This window comes from Xyrauchen texanus, chromosome 36, assembly GCF_025860055.1.
Source record: "Xyrauchen texanus isolate HMW12.3.18 chromosome 36, RBS_HiC_50CHRs, whole genome shotgun sequence".
NCBI classification, from domain to species: domain Eukaryota; kingdom Metazoa; phylum Chordata; class Actinopteri; order Cypriniformes; family Catostomidae; genus Xyrauchen; species Xyrauchen texanus.
In genome coordinates this window covers 17,237,163-17,255,783 of record NC_068311.1, presented here as the reverse complement: position 1 = coordinate 17,255,783, position 18,621 = coordinate 17,237,163, and the positions used below count along the sequence as shown (strand labels likewise).

The 18,621-nt window shown below is 41.3% G+C and overlaps 1 protein-coding gene across 1 annotated transcript in view; it reads left to right on the top strand.

The window, feature by feature from the left end:
• myo18ab (myosin XVIIIA b) overlaps window positions 1-18,621 on the top strand; it is a 106,915-nt gene that overhangs the window by 35,647 nt on the left and 52,647 nt on the right. The window contains 11 exon segments of the mRNA XM_052106747.1: window positions 946-960; window positions 9,191-9,364; window positions 9,451-9,541; window positions 9,745-9,937; window positions 10,423-10,509; window positions 12,460-12,601; window positions 12,709-12,868; window positions 13,206-13,392; window positions 14,259-14,469; window positions 14,908-15,017; window positions 15,926-15,991. Coding sequence (XP_051962707.1) covers window positions 946-960; window positions 9,191-9,364; window positions 9,451-9,541; window positions 9,745-9,937; window positions 10,423-10,509; window positions 12,460-12,601; window positions 12,709-12,868; window positions 13,206-13,392; window positions 14,259-14,469; window positions 14,908-15,017; window positions 15,926-15,991 — 1,436 coding nt within the window.

Below are 18,621 nucleotides of genomic sequence, written 5' to 3'. Positions count from 1 at the left end.
TCACAAGACAAAGTCTGTTGTTATCCTACTCATTAAAGGCCAAGTGTTAGTAAAAGAATGTAAAATATTTCCTCCAGAACAACATGCATGTTCTGCACCTTTATTAATCGAATTCACTTGGGACAAAAGTAATCTGCAGTCTTTATTGGAATTAACATTTTATAATCACTAAAGCTCAACAAGTGAAATACACTGTTGATGGTACAATAATGTTCATTTGTAGCCCCAACGGACTGCAGGTGACATCAGTTAATCTTTTTTTACATTTGATTTTACTGTCTTTACTTTAAATAGGACCAAAATGCATTAAAATGAGCGAGTTATCCAAGAAGCATCTAACATCCAATATAAAAAATGTGTTCAGGTGTACCTAGGAGAATTGGTGCTGTTTTGAAGGCAAAGGGTCATAGGGTTGAAGGCTCATCAAATATTGATTGAGTCTTTATGTTTACTGGACTTTGTATGATGCTAATTGATAAATGAAAACTATTTATGGCATTATTTTTGCTGACATCCTAACTATGCAAGATTTTTCACAAGTGCCTAAAACATACTGTTTATTTAGTTAGAGGCATATTTTAGAAAATTCTAAATGTACTAAAAAAATGAGATTAATCGTGATTAATTATTTTAATCTATTAACAGCCCTAATAAATGACATTATATCTGCTATTGACCACCCTGCTCTCTTGATGTCATCTTTAACATTGGAAAAACTCATTGGTTGACTACTAATTGACAGCTAGTTAAATAAAAAATATGTGACTAATTTAAATGAGAAGATGCATGGATGAGCCAATCATAATTGTATGTGCATTCAAGAGTTTGTATTTAAATGTGTATGCTAACTTTCTTAGTTCCCTGTTTTTACAATACAGAATAATTTCCATCATGTTCTAACCTTGTCTTCTCTACTTGCATGTTGCATGCTGTTCCATTACAAAGCAGAGGCTGATGAAGGTAAAAAGCATAAAAATTATATATCAGCACAGCAAGCAAACACCTCATTTGTGTGTCTGTGGTATTATTCTGTTATCGTCATTGCCAGACATTTACATTTGCATTCTTATTGTCTGTTTTCTTTCTTCTCTCATTTCTCTGTTGGGCTTCTTTTCTTTGAGAGGTTTATATCCATGTCTTAGACAGTCTTAAAGCTTAGATAAAACTTTATTGTTAATATGTGCAGGTGAAGGGGGGTGGTGGTGGGGGGCGGTGTATTGTAACTTTGTTTTCTTTTAAAGCTCAGACTTTCTGATGTCTCTCCATGTTGTAGACTTTTCATTTTTGCAGTGCTTTTCTGTTGTTAAGACGCAAACACAAATAAAAGCCTGTTTGCGCTCAGTTCTTGTTTATTTTCGGCACTCATCTATTCCACCAGAGACCTGCATTATTTTCCCACTCTGCAACCTTCTCTGGTTGCAGTGACTTAACTGCAGCTTGTGTATCACTCTACTGGTGTATGTAGGACTCTGATGGTATGGTCTAAGGTCAATCAGAGCAGTATCCGCTGCAAATATCTGACAATCCTTCAGAAGATTTTTAAGGCTAATTGTTTTCTGTAATGTATGAACAAAAAAAACTCTCAGCCATCATAAATCTCTTTTCAAAGTTCTGAAACTGAGTTTAAAAACTGTGCTTTTGAAGCAGTGGTTCTCAACAGGGGTTGCTTAAGGACCCAGGTTCCCTTACGACTTCAGTCCACTTGACATTGCGTTACTAACGCATATGGGGAGTGCCTTCGTACACAACCTACTTGAAACCTCTCTACAATAACGGCAATATTCTAATATTGGCTATGGTGTTTGAGCCAGCCTGTTTTGGCGTGAAACTGACCGCTCGTTTCGGCGCGAACTGACCGCTATAAAACAGGTGCACAGACACCATTTCCTCAGAATTTCTTCCTTCAAGACAGCGATTACCTCTAGTCTCGAAGCCCTCTACCTTCACCGTCGATTCACAATAGTCAGCGGACGGAATCTTCACGGCAGCGAGAAGACTCTCCGCTCCTCTGCAGTGCTCCGGCGAACATCACTCCGCCTCGCCGCTTGACGCTTCGCTGGTGAACGGACCTCAGCATCCTGATTCTCCGCAGCGCGTCGGCAGGTGTAGAGTATCCTTTTAAAGCAAAATTGTACTTGTGTGTATAAATGTAAGTTATATAAGTTATATAAATATAAATCTATATTTATATTTATATATCTAGAAGAGCCACTTACGTGTTCACGTCTTTTTCAAGATGTTGTTCCGTAAGTGTTCCTTGTGCGAGAGACACATCCCGCCGTCAGACAAGCATGAGAGCTGCGTTTTCTGTCTGGGCCACGCCCATGCAGAGTCAGCTCTCATGGAGACAGACTGTCCTCACTCTGAGGACATGAGTCTCAAGTCGCTTCGCTCACGAATCGCCCTCGTTCTGAGGGACGATTCAGCCTCTCGCGCCCTCCCACCAGCCTCTTCTGTGATTCCCAAGGAGGCACGGCGAGACCGAGCAGGATGAACTTGAGGTGGATTTCGTGCCGGCACATGCCCCACGAGCCCCTCAAACTCCACGAAGCGCATATATCTCCATACGCTGTGTGCGAGACGAGCTCCGGCCCTCTGATGAGCGTGCAGCCTCGTCTCGTTTGGTGGATCTGACGCTGGGGATGATGACGATGTCATGTAAATGTTCAGTGGATAATGCTGTCGCCCCTCCCCCAGCGAGGGCGAGGAACGTGCACGCGCCACTGACAGGGAGATGCTCCGCGTCCTTACAAGGACAGTCGAAGAGCTTCACCCTGACTGGTCTCCCCCAGAGGAACCGTCTCGCCTCGATGAATGTTTCCAGCAGTGCGGGCTACGTTAAACGGCAGCATCCCGCACATTTCTTCCCCGAAGTTCATAATGAAAACTATTCAAGTCCTGGCGCGCGACCTTATATGGCGCGCTCGCGCAGTGACGCCATCCTCTGTAATCTGGACGATTAAAGAGGATGACGACTTTTCAGACCCCTTTAGCGACATTTTTTTAAAAAGCGACTAGCGACAAATCTAGCGACGTTTTGGACAAACCTTAGCAACTTTCCAAATTCCAAATATCGCCAGTACTGCAAGCGTGAGGTCTTACTTCCCCGCTGCGTCTGCTCTGTTCAGTGAGCGGCTGATAGTAGCAGCACATTCCGTTGACTGCAAGCCAGCGGACATAGACATGAATGAGCTGCGCATGTGCACGCTGTGTTAGCAGGAACCAATCAGCGATCACATATCAGCTGCCTTCTCCTTTGTTTTAATTCAAAACATTTAATTTGACCGTTTTTCGGCTATATACTTATATAAAAACAGTATGAGCACGGTTTAGGGGAGATAACCGTTATTATAAACTGAAGTAGGCTACAGTACCGACAAATTAGGCAGAATGCAAATACGACGCGATGACGTCATTAATATGCTAATGACGTCATCTGGCGACATTTAGCTACTTTTCGAGCAGGCTTTAGCTACTTTCCATTGAAAATAGTTGGCAACACTGGTCGACAAACTTCCGCACTGGCGGCAGAACAAGCTGGATCAGCACTCCACACAATGGCGGCGCTCCAGGGCAGAAATGAGTGATAAAGAAAACGCTACTCTTTTAGATGCTCTTGTGTCTCCAGCCGGCCTTTTTGGCGGCTCTATGAATAAGTTTGCTGAGCGTTATGTCGCTATTCAGCAGCAGTCACAGGCTATGAGACACTTTATGCTCACATGGAGTATATCACAGCCGGTTCACCCTCGCTCTGTTTCGAGTCAGCGCGCAACTAAAAGCCTCACAGGCACCTGCGTATCATTACACGCAGCAAAGCGCTCCTGACGGGCAATAGCATTTGAGGTAACACTTTAGAATACTCTATCTTACTTAAAGCATAACTAATAAGGAATTACTGCAGAACTAATAAGTAATTCTTCATTAACACTTAAGTCACTACTATTAACTACTAAGGAAGATGTGTTAACTAATCAGTATGTAATAGCATTTTATAGTTGTGTTAAGTAACAATTAGTTAATCAATAACTATTGAATTCAGTCATGCCTCCTGATTAACTACTTTTAATTATCTACTAATTCAGCTTCAGGAGAAATAACTATTGAGTAGTACTAATGAACAGTCGATTAATTACAATTAATATCATAACAATTAGCCATTACAATATTCAGGTTGTGGCCCTTTCTTCTTCCTTACTTCTAATGTTATTATTACTATGGAAATGCAATATGCATTTCGTGGAATTACTACACTCCCAAAATGAGTCATTACAGTGAATTTCATAGTTTTGGCCTGTATGGTCAATTGCTTTGCGAGTGTGGTCTGTAACCAGAAATCAACAACGGAATGGAACCCCTTCCCCACTAAAAGTGACTAGCCAACTTACCTCAGGTAGGTTTATGATTTATATACAGAATAGTGTGTGTGTGTGTGTGTCTCTTGTTTTCCTCAGCACATATCACATTACAGTTGGATAAATTATTCCTGTATGTAAGGCAATGACTGAGGGTAAGGGAACATACAGGGAACCCCTGAGTAATTAATAAAGAATTACCACATAATTATGAGGGAATTACTTACAACCTGGAACAGTATTGTAATTAATCGACTGTTCATTAGTAGTTACTCAATAGTTATTTCTCCTGAAGCTGAATTAGTAGATAATTAAAAGTAGTTAATCAGGAGGCATGACTGAAATAAATAGTTATTGATTATCTAATTGTTACTTAACACAACTATAAAATGCTATTACATACTGATTAGTTAACACATCTTCCTTAGTAGTTAATAGTAGTGACTTAAGTGTTAATGAAGAATTACTTATTAGTTATGCAGTAATTCCTTATTAGTTATGCATTAAGTAAGATACAGTATTCTAAAGTGTTACCGCATTTGAAGCGGAAAGCAGAGCCCGCGATTCCCTCCGGGTCTGCTTCAAAAAAGGCTCGATTGGAGAGACACAAAACACTATTCCCTATCTCCCCACTTTTGTTGGTCGGGAAAGGGATATTGTTATTCAAAATGTTGTTTCTGTGTCTTGCACTCAAATAAATGCAAAAATAAAAATGCAATAAGTGCAAAAAAGAATACAGCATTCGTTGCAAATGCATGAGATGCTCACACATTCTCAATAAAGAGCCCCCTTTTCCTCTTCAAAGCACACACATTATGCGCAACCGCTTCCCTAGAGTGAGCGTTGCATCATATCATACAGTGAGCAAACCAAACTGCCCTCTGTCCCACTATGCGGATGTGTGGCGATCCCTAACGGTTATTTCAGAATGGGTGCAAAAACGATCGAACAAGGATATACGATCCTTATTTGCACACCGGCCACCCCGTTTCAACGGCGTTCTGTCTTCCACGGTTTCGATCCGATGAAGCGCCAGTGTTACTGAGCGAAATACACCTCTCATCGTGAAAAATGAGATCGAGATTGTGCCAAATTGTCAAGCACAAAATGGTTTTACAGCCGTTATTTTCTTGTTCCAAAGAAAGACGGCGGGCTTCGGCCAATCCTGCATCTGAGACATTTTAATCGCGCATTTGTAAGCGCCTATTCAAAATGATTATTCAGAAAAGGATCTTATCGCATGTACGCCCACATGATTGGTTTGCGTTGATAGATCTGAAGGATGCATACTATCATATCCAAATTGTACGACATCACAGGATGTTTTTGAGATTCGCGTTCGAAGGAACAGCGTATCAATTCATAGTCCTGCCCTTCGGACAGTCTTTGGCTCCTCGCACATTCACAAAGTGCATTGATGCGGTTGTCGCCCCTCTGAGACTGAGCGGCATGCATCCTAAACTACCTCGACAATTGGCTGTTACTGCCACAATCAGAGGTTTTTTTATGCCAGCACAGTTTTACTGCTTCAGCCATTTTACAGTGTCCATCTCAGTTAAAACTGGGGAGAACATTTCCACTGAAACTTGTTTCAGAAAGCACTGGGATTTGTGGCGGCGGCATCCGTTCCATTAGTTCTCTTACACATGAGACCTCTTGAGTGCTGGCTGAAGCGCCGTGTGGCGCGACGTGCTTAGCGCCGATGACGCATGCGCATCACTATATCCAGCCTCTGTTCAGCACCACGGACAGATCCTCTTGCATTTTACCAGCGAGGTGTCGCGCTGGGGCAAGTGTCACGCGGTGCCTAAAGCCATCGGCTGTATTCCTAGCCTTAAAGGCTTTCAGTCAGAAATATCAAACTGCCATGTCCTGGTTAGCTCAGACAACATGACAGTTGTGGCATATATAAACCGCCAAGGCAGAATTCAGGAGACTTCACCCTCAAACTGTATTGAGGATTTGGGAAATATCTGGCAAAGCAGAAATCTATCTATTTGCCTCAGTGGAGAATACTCACTGTCCCCTCTGGTACTCGAAGTCCCAAGTTGTCAGGCGAAAATAGGTGACTACTGATGCTTCCAACACAGGTTGGGGGGCGGTGTGCAATGGACACCCAACTTTTGGCACCTGGACAGGTGTGAGGAGGGCGTGGCACATCAACCGCTTAGAGCTATTGGCTGTAATTCTAGCCTTAAAGGCTTTCAGTCTGAAATAGTGAGCTGTCATGTCCTGGTTTGCTCAGTCAACATGACAGTTGTGGTATATACAAACAGCCAAGGCAGAATTCATTCACCGCCACTGTCGAGAATGACGCGTGTGGATCGAGCATCATCTCTCCCTGAGAGTGACATATGTCCCAGGCTGCCTGAATTACTGTGCACGTCTACTGTTACGCTAAGGGGCGATACCGGGCGAATCTAGACTTCATCCTCAAACTATACTGAGGATTTGGGAAATATTCAGCAAAGCAGAAATCAATCTATTTGCCTTAGTGGAGAATGCCCACTGTCCCCTCTGTTCTTCGAAGTCCCAAGCCCCTCTGGGAAGGGATGCAATGGCACACAAATGGCCGGTGAAAAACAAATATGCGTTTCCTCCAGTATACCTGATCCACTCTGCCATATGCAAAGTCTGAGAGGACAAGGAAACGTTCTATTAGTTGCACCGAAATGGCCAACCAGCCATGGTTTCTGGAAATGATGGAGCTGCTGTACAGCTCACCATAGGAAATACCACTGAGGAGGGATCTCCTCTCTCAGGCACACAATTTGGCATCCCCAGCCCCAGCTGTGGAACCTGCATGTGTGGCTCCTGAATAGAGCATACTAAATGCACCAGAACTGACGTGTTCAGTCATAAACACCATTTTACAAGCCAGAGCACCGTCCACTAGACGCCTCTATGCACTAAAATGGAAGGTGTTCGCTGATTGGTGTCTCTCACACAGCAAGGACCCGGTAAACTGCCCCATACATGAAATTGTAATATTTCTTCAAGAGCGATTAGACGCAGGACTCACCCCGTCAAAGCTCAAAGTGTATGTGGCAACTAGATCTGCTTATCATGCACATGAAACCGGCACCTCTGTAGGCAAGTATGATTTAATCATAAAGTTCCTTAAAGGAGCAAGATGATTAAACCCATCTCGGCAGGCTACAGTCCCGACTTGGGATTTAACTTTAGTCCTAAATGCTTGGACTCTGTTGATTTGCGTATGCTCTCTATTAAGACCACACTACTGCTGGCTCTGGACTCAGAAAAATGGGTCGTTGACCTACATGCATTGTCAGTCCACAATTCATGTCTGGAGTTTGGCCTGGTCTTTTAAGATCCACTGTCAAACCCAGGAAAGGCTATTTACCCGAGGTCCTGACCACACCCTTCAAAGCGCAGGTGGTTCATCTTCAGGCCATCTCCCCTCCTCCATTTAATTCAGATGAGGAAAAATCATTGCATTTGTTATGCCCTGTGCAGGGGCTACATACATACGTTGAGCATACTTGCCAGTGCAGACTGTCTGATCAGATCTTTGTATGCTATGGAGGATGTGCAAAAGGGATGTCCTTCTCCAAGCAAAGACTTTCTTACCCTGGCTTAGGAATCGCAGGTTCAGACTTGTCCAATTGGTGTTAAGCACACTCAAATAGAGGCATGGCCTCCTCATAGGCATGGGTGAATGGTGTGTCCTTACAAGACATATGTTTTGCTGCAGGATGGTCCTCGCAAAACACGTTCGCAAGGTTTTACAACCTAGAAGTAACATCTCTTCCTTCACAAGTCCTTGCTATTCATTGGCCATATATATATATATATATATATGTATATGGCTGTTATAATGCCATAAATCGCAAGCACTTCATTATAAATAAACTCCCTTCCCGGCCGGGTTCATAAGGAGTAATTCATACTATATGGCTATAGCTCATATATTCATTATGAGCGCTCTCCTCCTGGCCATCATGAGGATCACTCACTGCGGCATACACATGTCGGTCGCCATCCCATAAGACTGCGCCACCATGTTTCCTCTCTAGGAAGTTATGTTGTGTAGTGCGGCGTGATGGGATTCTGTTCCCCATATGCGTTAGTAACGCAATGTCAAGTGGACTGAAGTCGTTAGGGAACGTCTCAGGGAACCGAGGTTACGTACGTAACCGAGACGTTCCCTAACGAAGGGAACGAGACATTGCGAACGTTAGCCGCACCACAAGACTCAAGAGTTCTTGAGGCACGAGCAATGCGCTCCTTGTTCTCAGTCAGAAATTCTGAGGAAATGGTGTCTGTGCACCTGTTTTATAGCGGTCAGTTCGCGCCGAAACGAGCGGTCAGTTTCGCGCCAAAACAGGCTGGCTCAAACACCATAGCCAATATTAGAATATTGGCGTTAATGTAGAGAGGTTTCAAATAGGTCGTGTATGAAGGCACTCCCCATATGCGTTAGTAACGCAATGTCTCGTTCCCTTCGTCTCAGGGAACCGAGGTTACGTACGTAACCGAGACGTTTTACATTGGACATCAAGTGGCAACCAAGCACAGTGCCAAATCTATTTATTGTACGAAAGTACACAAGTAAAAGTCCTCAAACATAGTATTTAAATATTTTAATATTACCATATTTGAAAACCACTGCTGTAGATCACTTAAAAAGTCTGTTACCCTTCCAGACTATGTTTTAGTGATTGGTGGAAATGACCCTTTGCTAAGATTTTAGAGAGGCAGAAAAAACATAAGCAGAATTGTGTAAGACTGCCCTCAGATTATGCCATTAGAGCCCCACAGCTATCAATGCAGTTTCACATGTCCTGGTGCTTATGTTGTCTCGGTGCATCTTACAGCGGGACGAAAGCAATTTGCACGTCACGAGTGGGCCCAGAAGGCAGCTTACCTCTTGGGCTGCACCCTAGAAGAACTCTCCTCCTCTATATTCAAACACCAGCCCAAAGGAACCTTGCAGAGGTCAACCTCATTCCGCCAGGGACCAGATGATGTTGGGACAGGGGACAACTCGGGTAAAAACTTTTCACAATGTAAGAACCCTAACACATAAACCTGCTAGCTTTGACATTATTAATATTTGCAATTTTTTTTCCTGCAGCTCCAAAGATCACAGCTCTGGAGTGTTTGGAAGCCATGGCTGCTGGGCTCTACTCTGAGATATTTACTCTGGTCATCTCACTTGTTAACCGGCAAGTCCTATTTCCTGCCATGCTCAGGACATCACTTTTCGTTAATGTACTAAAACATACAGTGTCCCCAAAAAGTGTTTGGATACCTTTTGGACTCTTAAGTCAATTGTCTGCATCCCAGGTTTATTTGTGATAAAGGCAAAAAGCAGTAGTGTTTGCAAAATGTAACCAACATTAAAAATCTGTGGTTTGTGCTGATTTAGAGCTCTGAAGTCGAGTCAGCGTTCCCTTTGTTCTCTGCTTATTGTGGACACACCGGGATTCCAGAACCCAAAATTAGCCAAGCGGGACCGTGGCGCCACCTTTGAGGAACTGTGCCACAACTACGCCCAGGAGCGGCTCCAAACGCTTTTCCATGAACGCACATTTGTACAGGAGATGGAGCGCTATAAAGAGGTGCTGCAATCCTAAACCAATGACAAATAACAGTTCCATTACACCTATCAACCTGTGTCAAATTATTCCTCTTTAAATTATTATCTTAATCATTTTGATTTGCTGAGTTAAATCAATGTTGATTTCATTACAACCTATTTGTAAATGGTTTATTATGCAGTGTTAACATGTTTGTCTGAGCTGTCATAATCAAATTTGCTTGCCTTATTAACAGAATTAATATTCATGCTCGGTACATGAGACAATCCTAGATTTCATTTAATCAGGACTTTAAATGATTATAAAAGGAGAAAAGCCTCAATTTTCATTGTTAGTTTTTGACCGATTTTGATTCTAAGCCTCTTTCTTGGACATGTTTTGGTCACAGTGCTGTAATATCATAGAAAATCTGCAAATCTGATTATTAGCATTGGACACCTCACAAATCTTTAACATGAAATCAGATCACATTCGTAGCTGACTAATACTCATTTATTCCTATTTAGGAGAACATAGAGCTTGCATTAGATGACATAGATTCCAGTACATCTCTGTCTGTAGCAGCTATAGACCAAGCCTCAACTCAAGCATGGGTAAGCAACTCTTTCCTTCCCATCTCCCTCTCTTCCTACACACCTCCTCTTGCCTTCTACCCAACTCCTCTTACTTCCTCAGTTTTCTGTAGAGCCTGCCAGCCTGTCCCAAAAGGGACCTTGTCTGGAGAATGTGTGCTTTTCAGTTTAAGCAGTGACTTGAATCACTGATGTTTTTACTTGTCTGCCATTACATTGGGTAAAATTCACAGTTTGACTGCTTGAAAGTTCTAGTCGATGACATTTTTGTCCTATAGTTTGTCATTTGGCCTCAAAGTTTTTGTGTTGTCCTATATAGCCAGTTGTTGCAGAAGCAACATGACAAGAATGTGGCTTTGTGAGATGTTAATGAGACCTTAGAGGCCTTTTCTTGTATGTGTGTAGGTGGATATTGAGTGGAGAGCGCCTTCTCTCTTCCTCAGGCAGCGTTCAGCATTTTAGTTAATAAAAGAGAATCACTTTGGATGACAATGTTTCTTTTGGAAAATGTGTGAGAACAATGCTCTGTAATCACATCAGTAATATGAATATTGTGTATCAGAAAATGTGATCCGTGATCAGTGCTGGGACGTGTCTTTGTGAACAAAGACAGAGAAGGGTGTGTGCCATAGTGATAGTTATCATATGACTATTTGACTGGGAGAGCTAACTATTTAAAAAGAAAGAGAAAGTTTTACAAGTTTTTAGAAAAATGCAAGAAAGATCATTGCAATGGCTGCAAACTGAAGTGATCCCAAGACCAGATGACCACTTGCCATCCATGCAGATGACGAAATGAACCAGCTTAGTGGTACCCTACACAATGCAATTGTTTCCGAAAGGATAACACACACAAAAAAACTGATTTCGGCACGTACATTAGACATCATATCACTTTTGTCTTAAAGGGACTGTCCAGGATGTGTGTCAGTGCAAGCACAAAATACAGGAAAGCTTGCTCTGTACAAATGAACAAAAACCTGCAATGCCAGAACAGTTGACGAAACAGCTTCTCTAGGGAGTTTTGTGAGTGCCCCCAGTGGTCCGTGTCACCAATTACAGTTTTGTGACTTGTAGCAGAAATACAAACACAACTGCCTGTACAGTCTTATAATGTATCAAGTCTATCCAAATTGTCAAATGAGCACTTAAGTGCTTATTAAGTTATAGAAGTTATTTGTTTATTAACAAACCTAAAACAACCCTGAAGCGATATTTGGCCTCTGATGGAAACCATTCTAAGGCAAACTGAAGACAGTCTGATCAATGTAAAATGTAATGTTCAAATACATATCTGTGAGCATATTCATAAGCCTCTGTAATTGCGTCAAGTTCTTTTACAGCACTGGTCTCATCCACAGTTATTCAGCAGCATTCTGTAAAGTGTCAGTGTGGTGATGCAGAACAAGGGAGAAGCCATTACTTTTATTAATTGCTTAAGTAGACAGGCAGAGTGTAAGGTTTAAAAATGCCTGCCTGACTGCCTTGGAGCTCTTACTTAATACTGACTCTTTAATGAGGAACCCAAGACTAATGTTTTTTGCCCCTCGTTTTTGTTTTCTCTCTCTTATTCTATAAAGGATGGTAATTGCTTTCATGTAATGAATAATTTTCAGTTTGAGGTCATAATCAAAATCTGAAATGAAAAGTAAATTAAACAATGCACAGCATTGATCAATGTGCTATTGAAATATGTTAGCTTGCCTTGTAGTGGCTTTTGTTGCATAGTCAATTTGTTTTGTGAAAGGGCATCTCACTATATAAGGTTGAAATTATTTCTTTACTCCATGGATTAATCATGAAACATTTGCTTATATAACACCCTGATTCAAGATCAGAGTTGTAACACAAATTGGGGGCTCGTCCTGGATCACTCATTTGTGATCTCTAGCTTCCATGTTTATGAACCCATTCTTTGGTTAGGGTGTAACAAAATGTTAACACTTGTGTTTTTATATCTGTGTGGTTCAGGTACGAACCCTGGCTAGGACAGATGAGGCAAGGGGGCTGCTGTGGTTGATGGAGGAGGAAGCTTTACAGCCTGGGGGATCAGAGGAAACTCTGCTGGAAAGACTGTTCAGTTATTACAGCCCTGCTGAAGGAGAAAGCAAAGGTCATAACTCGCTACATCTCCTACACATCCCCACCCACACACCATAACAAGTACACATTTATGCATGTAAATTTCATGCAACCTTATGTGTTCAGTGCATCCCTCAGGTCCTGCCCTGCTACTTAAGAGTGAGAAGACGCATCACTTCCTGTTGGGCCACAGCCATGGCACTGACTGGGTGGAGTATGATGCTCGAGGCTGGCTGAGCCATGCCAAACAAAACCCTGCCTCCCAGAATGCGGCCATTCTATTGCAGGACTCCCAGAAGTAAGACTCTCAATGAAATTAATAGCTAATATCTGCCATAGATCATTTAACTGGTTGCCATTTGTATTCTCTTATTCACTATTATAAATGACCTTTTTACCTTCACTTCACTAGCCCTCCGTGTGACAAATTCATTTTTAACTGTTCAAATATTTCCTGTAGTCTCTCAATTAATTTGATGTAATTAAAGCTCCATGCATAATTATTCAAAAAGAATTAGCAAAATGTGGTTTAATGTAGTTTTAGATGGAGTAGAGCATGTCACACTGCAGTACATCTCAACTTTCCAAAAGTATTTCATATATGTACTCGTATATCCTGTCCCATCTCTCTACAGGAAGAATATAAGTGGCTTGTTTATGGGACGTTCAGGAGGGGCCACAGTTTTGTCAGGCTCTATTGCTGGGCTTGAGGGGGGCTCGCAGCTGGCCCTACGCAGGGCCACAAGCATGAGGAAGACCTTCACCACTGGCATGGCTGCTGTCAAAAAGAAATCTCTCTGCATCCAGATTAAACTGCAAGTGGTCAGTACAAGGCTTTATATTGGAAAATCTTAGCTGTCATAATCCAAACAATACCATCTTTTAGGACTGGGCAATATGACTATATTTATTTTGGCGATTATGTAAAGCGTTGATCGATAGAGATTGTTATATCGTGTATGTAAATATCCATGTGTGCAATGTGGTCTTATCTACCAGTGGGTGGGGCTTCACATGAGAGTGAGAAAATTTTGAGGGTTTTGATGGCAACATAACATTTTCGGCAGCTGCCTAAGCAAATTCAATGACATCCATCATGCATTGGACACATCATAAACGTTTAAAATGGTTCTCATCTGACATAGTCATCTGTGTTTTATGTATCTCTCACAATTTTATTTACAGCAGAGAGCGCGGTTTATTTTCGTTGGAATTTTTTTTTAAACGTATGCATTATTTTCTTTGCGTTATTTTGAGAAGATCTTGTTTCTTGAGGAAACTTTATAATAATAATATTGGTGAACAACATATCAGACTGAAATGTGGCATAATGTGAAATTTAGCAAAAAACCTAGTTGAGTGTTTTTATTTATTTTATTTTTTATTTTATTTTTTTACATTTTTTTTTTTACTGTTGTCAAGTTCCAAATAAAGAGAAAATTATATAAGAGGAAATATTTGGAAGTATTTAAGTTACTGGCTGGATAATCCAAAAAAGGCAGTAAGATATGGCTATTTAATATATTAACCAATTTTAATTGATTTAAAAAAAAAAAAAATTATATTGTGATATACATTGTTATCGTGATGTAAAAGTACTCATATCGTGATGTAAGATTTTGGTCATATTGCCCACCCCTACCATCCTTTGTAAACTTTGTTGTTGTGTTATTTTTGTTGTCTTCAAGGATGCACTTATAGACACAGTGAGGCGTTCCAGGGTGCACTTTGTGCATTGCCTGATGCCTAAGGCGGAGGTTCTGACTGGGGATGTGAAGGTGAAAACAGAGACCCATGGAGAGAGCTGTGATACAGGCCTCATGCAGCTGGATGTGTGCTTGCTCCGAGCACAGCTCCGTGGCTCCAAACTGCTCGACGCACTTCGAATCTACCGCCAAGGTCAGAGACACAGAAAACACATGCTTGAAGACAGTGAATGACCCTCTGTATTGATCTGTGACCTTTATTTTTAGGGGAATATATAAAAATCTGTGAAGAGATTTGAAAGTTCACCTTTCCCATGCACTTTTAAACTTTCGAAATATCTTGTTTTTCTCCCAGGGTTTGTTGACCTTTCCAGGTTTTGTAGGGCTTATTTGGACACAAACTGCCATAGTGCACTTGACATCATTGTTTTAGAGATGTTCATGGGCTTATTTTGTTGAGTAATCTTTTGGAAAATGTCTTTGCAAATTTCAGTCCAAAGCCCTGTGCTTAAGACAAGTGACTGACCAATGCCCTCGTCATTGTGATCTGAACCTGTACCCTGAAACTCTTAGTTAACCATATGCCCCTCTCTTTTAAATCTGATATTGTTTTGCTCTCCCCTTCCTCAAGGTTATCCTGATAATTTGGTATTTTCTGAGTTCCGTCGTCGCTTTGATGTGCTGACCCCCCACCTGACAAAGAAGCATGGGCGGAACTACATTGTAACTGATGAGAGAAGGGTGAGTGTCGTGTTATGTGTGTGTTTTTGAGTGTGTTGTTTCTCTGGGAGCTTCACTTGGCTCCTCCTTCACGAGCTGTTCTTCCATGTAATTGATTATGACAGTGCTGAGGGCAGAGAGCTGTACTGTTGATTAATGGGCTGTACTACGCATCTTTTTCCCCTTAATCTCAGCACTGCTCAAGTGACAAGGCAATAAAGGCTTAAATTAGGGTTCAGAGTGACGACTCTATCAGCGGAATCCTGCCCTATCAAAGACTCACTGTTATTGAGTCTACAAAGACTGTTTCATTATGAAGAAGACCCCAAATGTCTTAATGTGAACTTAATATGACCATATATGCAGTGCCAGTCAAAAGTTTAGACACACCTGACTGTGTTTCTTATTAATACAAAAAAATATATATATTTAAAGTGTTATACTTAAAGGAATAGGTCAGTCTGAGACGTGGCCTTTTGCTCATCTCTCTCCGCTGAACCTATTCACCAGCTGACCCTGTGCCCCTACAGAGAGCACTCAGTGCCTCTACTTTTATCTTAAACTCTAGCCATTGGTCATCAGTCCACTGAGATTTGTTGATGTTGTTATTTTCCTGCCATCCTGTCAGGAAGAAAGCATGGTTAGGTCAATGGAGGAGAGGGGTCAGGCATTAAGACTGTTTGTATCCCAGTTTTCCCAAGTCAGGTTTGCTTTTGTAGAGAAAGAGCACCCCTGTCAGCATACTGCCCTCATGGAGCCATTCTTGGGTGTTTCTTTGTTCACTGTGGTGGATAGCATACTAGGTCTTCATGTGTGTCTTATGTGTGTGTGTGTGTGTGTGTGTGTGTGTGTGTGTGTGTGTGTGTGTGTGTGTGTGTGTGTGTGTGTGTGTGTGTGTGTGTGTGTACATGTCTGGCTGTTTGTTTCAGGCTGTCGAAGAGCTTCTGGAGTCTCTTGAGCTGGAAAAAAGCAGCTATCACATGGGCCTGAGCAGAGTAAGTAATACCTCATATTACACCATGTAACTCTTAATGAAGAAGTACAAAATGTCTTCAGTGTTTATGTGCTTTAGTCTTATATCCCATCTTAAGAGATGACTTAAGGTAATCCATTGGTAGGTTGATTTTCCCCAAAACACTGTGTAAACACTGTGGCTCTGTGGTGCTATGAAATTTGTATTTTTATTTGTAGCATCCCGACCAGCCCTGACATGACAACATTAGCTCAACCAATGTTGTGAGTTTAGGGAATTAACTTTTTGTCCAACCATTGGAAGATAGTGGGAGTATTTGGGGAAACTTTTTGAACAGTCATAATTTTGGAAATTCTGTTTTGTGTCAATAGAGGCGCAGTAGTGAAACACTTCACTTTTAAACTTTTAAAAGTGATATTAGTCCAAGAAAATGCTCATTACTTGCCTGCCTTGAGTCTTTTGCTTGGGCCCTCTGATTCTATTTAAATATTTCATCATTCTTAAGTCATCTAAAAGAAATAATTCACATATTTTCAGTCCCTCTAAGTTATGGATCAGTGCATCGCGGCAGTTTGTGGCATACAGATTCGGCCTGAGTCATGAGGATCAGTTCCAAACAGATGGCATGATTTCCATTTAGATTGCCGAAACGTTTGCTTCTTCTACACCTCTCAGACACAGACAGACTTTAATCCGCTCTGCCGCTGTGCTCACATCTGGATGAAAGTGTGACAGGGTGGGCTTTGGCCAAAAGGACTCGTCCTCTTCTCTGTCGTTGTGATGCATGCTCTGCTCTGGGCAGACGCTTTACCCAGAATGTTAAGCTGCAGATGGGACGTGGCTGCCACTATTGGCAGAGCTTATTGGTGTGTCGGAGCAAGAAAGACCATTATTCTGCGTATTCTCTTCAGAATAAGCAGGCATGACTTTGAGCCAGGCTGCAAGGTTACACTATTGCGCTCTGGGTCTCCCCATCCTACGAATGATTAAAGAAGAATTCATGCTGCTACTTTTTGTGCATCTTCTGCAAAGGAGAGATTGATTCTGGCTGGTACGGTCTTTCTTGGTTTGGTGTACTCTGGCTTGGCACACGGCGATGACTCACAACAAACACCAGTCAGCACAGCAAGATATTGTGCTTTCAGACAAAGCCTGTTGGGAGAGCCAAAATAATGACATTCTGAAAAATAGCTGATTAGATGAATAGCAAAGGGAAAGACTGCTTCCAGGATATACACAAATGATTAGCTGATGCCCATAATTTTAGAATGCTAGTGTTTTATGGAGATTTAGGAAGAGGTATGTGTACAAATGTGGTAATACATCAGTTCTATATAGAAAATAGAATTGCTGTGTAACACTCCACTGTTTGGTCAGATTTGCAGTGGCCCCAGAAATAAAAATATGTACCTCCTTAAAGGAATATTCTGGGTTCAATACAAGTAAAGCTCAATTGACAGCATTTGTGGTATAATGTTGATTATAACCAAAAAAAATGTTTTGACTTGTCCCTCCTTTTCTTTAAAATCAAGCAAAAATTGAATTTACAGTGAGGCACTTACAATGGAAGTGAATGGGGCCAATTTTTGGTGGTTTTAAAAGCAGAAATGTGAAGCTTATAATTTTTATAAAAGCACTTGCATTAATTCTTCTTTTAAACTCATGTATTATAATTAGCTGTAAAGTTTTATCACAAAAATCATGTGAACACACATTGTTTACATCTTGTGTCTATACTTTTAAAACGTTGAGTAGTATTTACGGATTGGCCCCATTCATTTCCATTGTAAGTGCTTCACTGTAATATTCTTGCTATTTTTGAAGATTTTAAAGTCAAACTGTATTTTTGTGGTAATCAACATTATGCCACAAATGCTGTTGATTGAGCTTAACCAGGAATATTACTTTTAAATATGTACTCAATGTCTTATAAAACTAAATATAAAACCAGGTGGCATTTAGTTGAGTCATTTTGTAAAAACACACTTTCAAGTAAAACATTTTAGGTTTCAAATTGTAAAGCAGTAGATGTACTATATTCTTCCAAATTAAGGCAAAATGTATTTGAACATTTTCTGGTTGTCAAACATTAGTTGAACATGTCCATAATTAATGTTATAAACTTACACGTGTGTCTACTCTGCTAGGATACCTGTGTAAACTTGTGGGGAACTGACTTCATAAATCCACTGAAAACAGTCATTGTGCTGTTGTCACCTTAGTACAATACATCCATCTAAATCACAGGCTCTTCCACAGACTTGCACACAATTCCTCTACTTGCTCATCTCCATTACCATTTTTTCCACTTTTCTTTGTCATTCTCTTGGTCTCCATGGCAAATGTTTCCTTTTGACCCTCATGAGTGGACCTTTTCACTCAGTTGACCATGCTGAACTTTAGTGCTCTCATGAGGAGAAAATTGGCCAATCACGGGCCCCATTGAAGCACCCTCATGGCCTGCTGGGTGATTCTCATGTGGCGAAGTGGCTAATAAGTGGTCACATGCAGCAGAGACATTTTTTAATGATATTATCATGGTCGTGACACTGTTCGAATAGATCTGTTCAGTTTGTAGTCCTAAAACCCGAAAGAGAGTAGCATTTTTGAGCCATGGGTTCTCTCTGGATTTCCCAATGGATAAAAATGTTT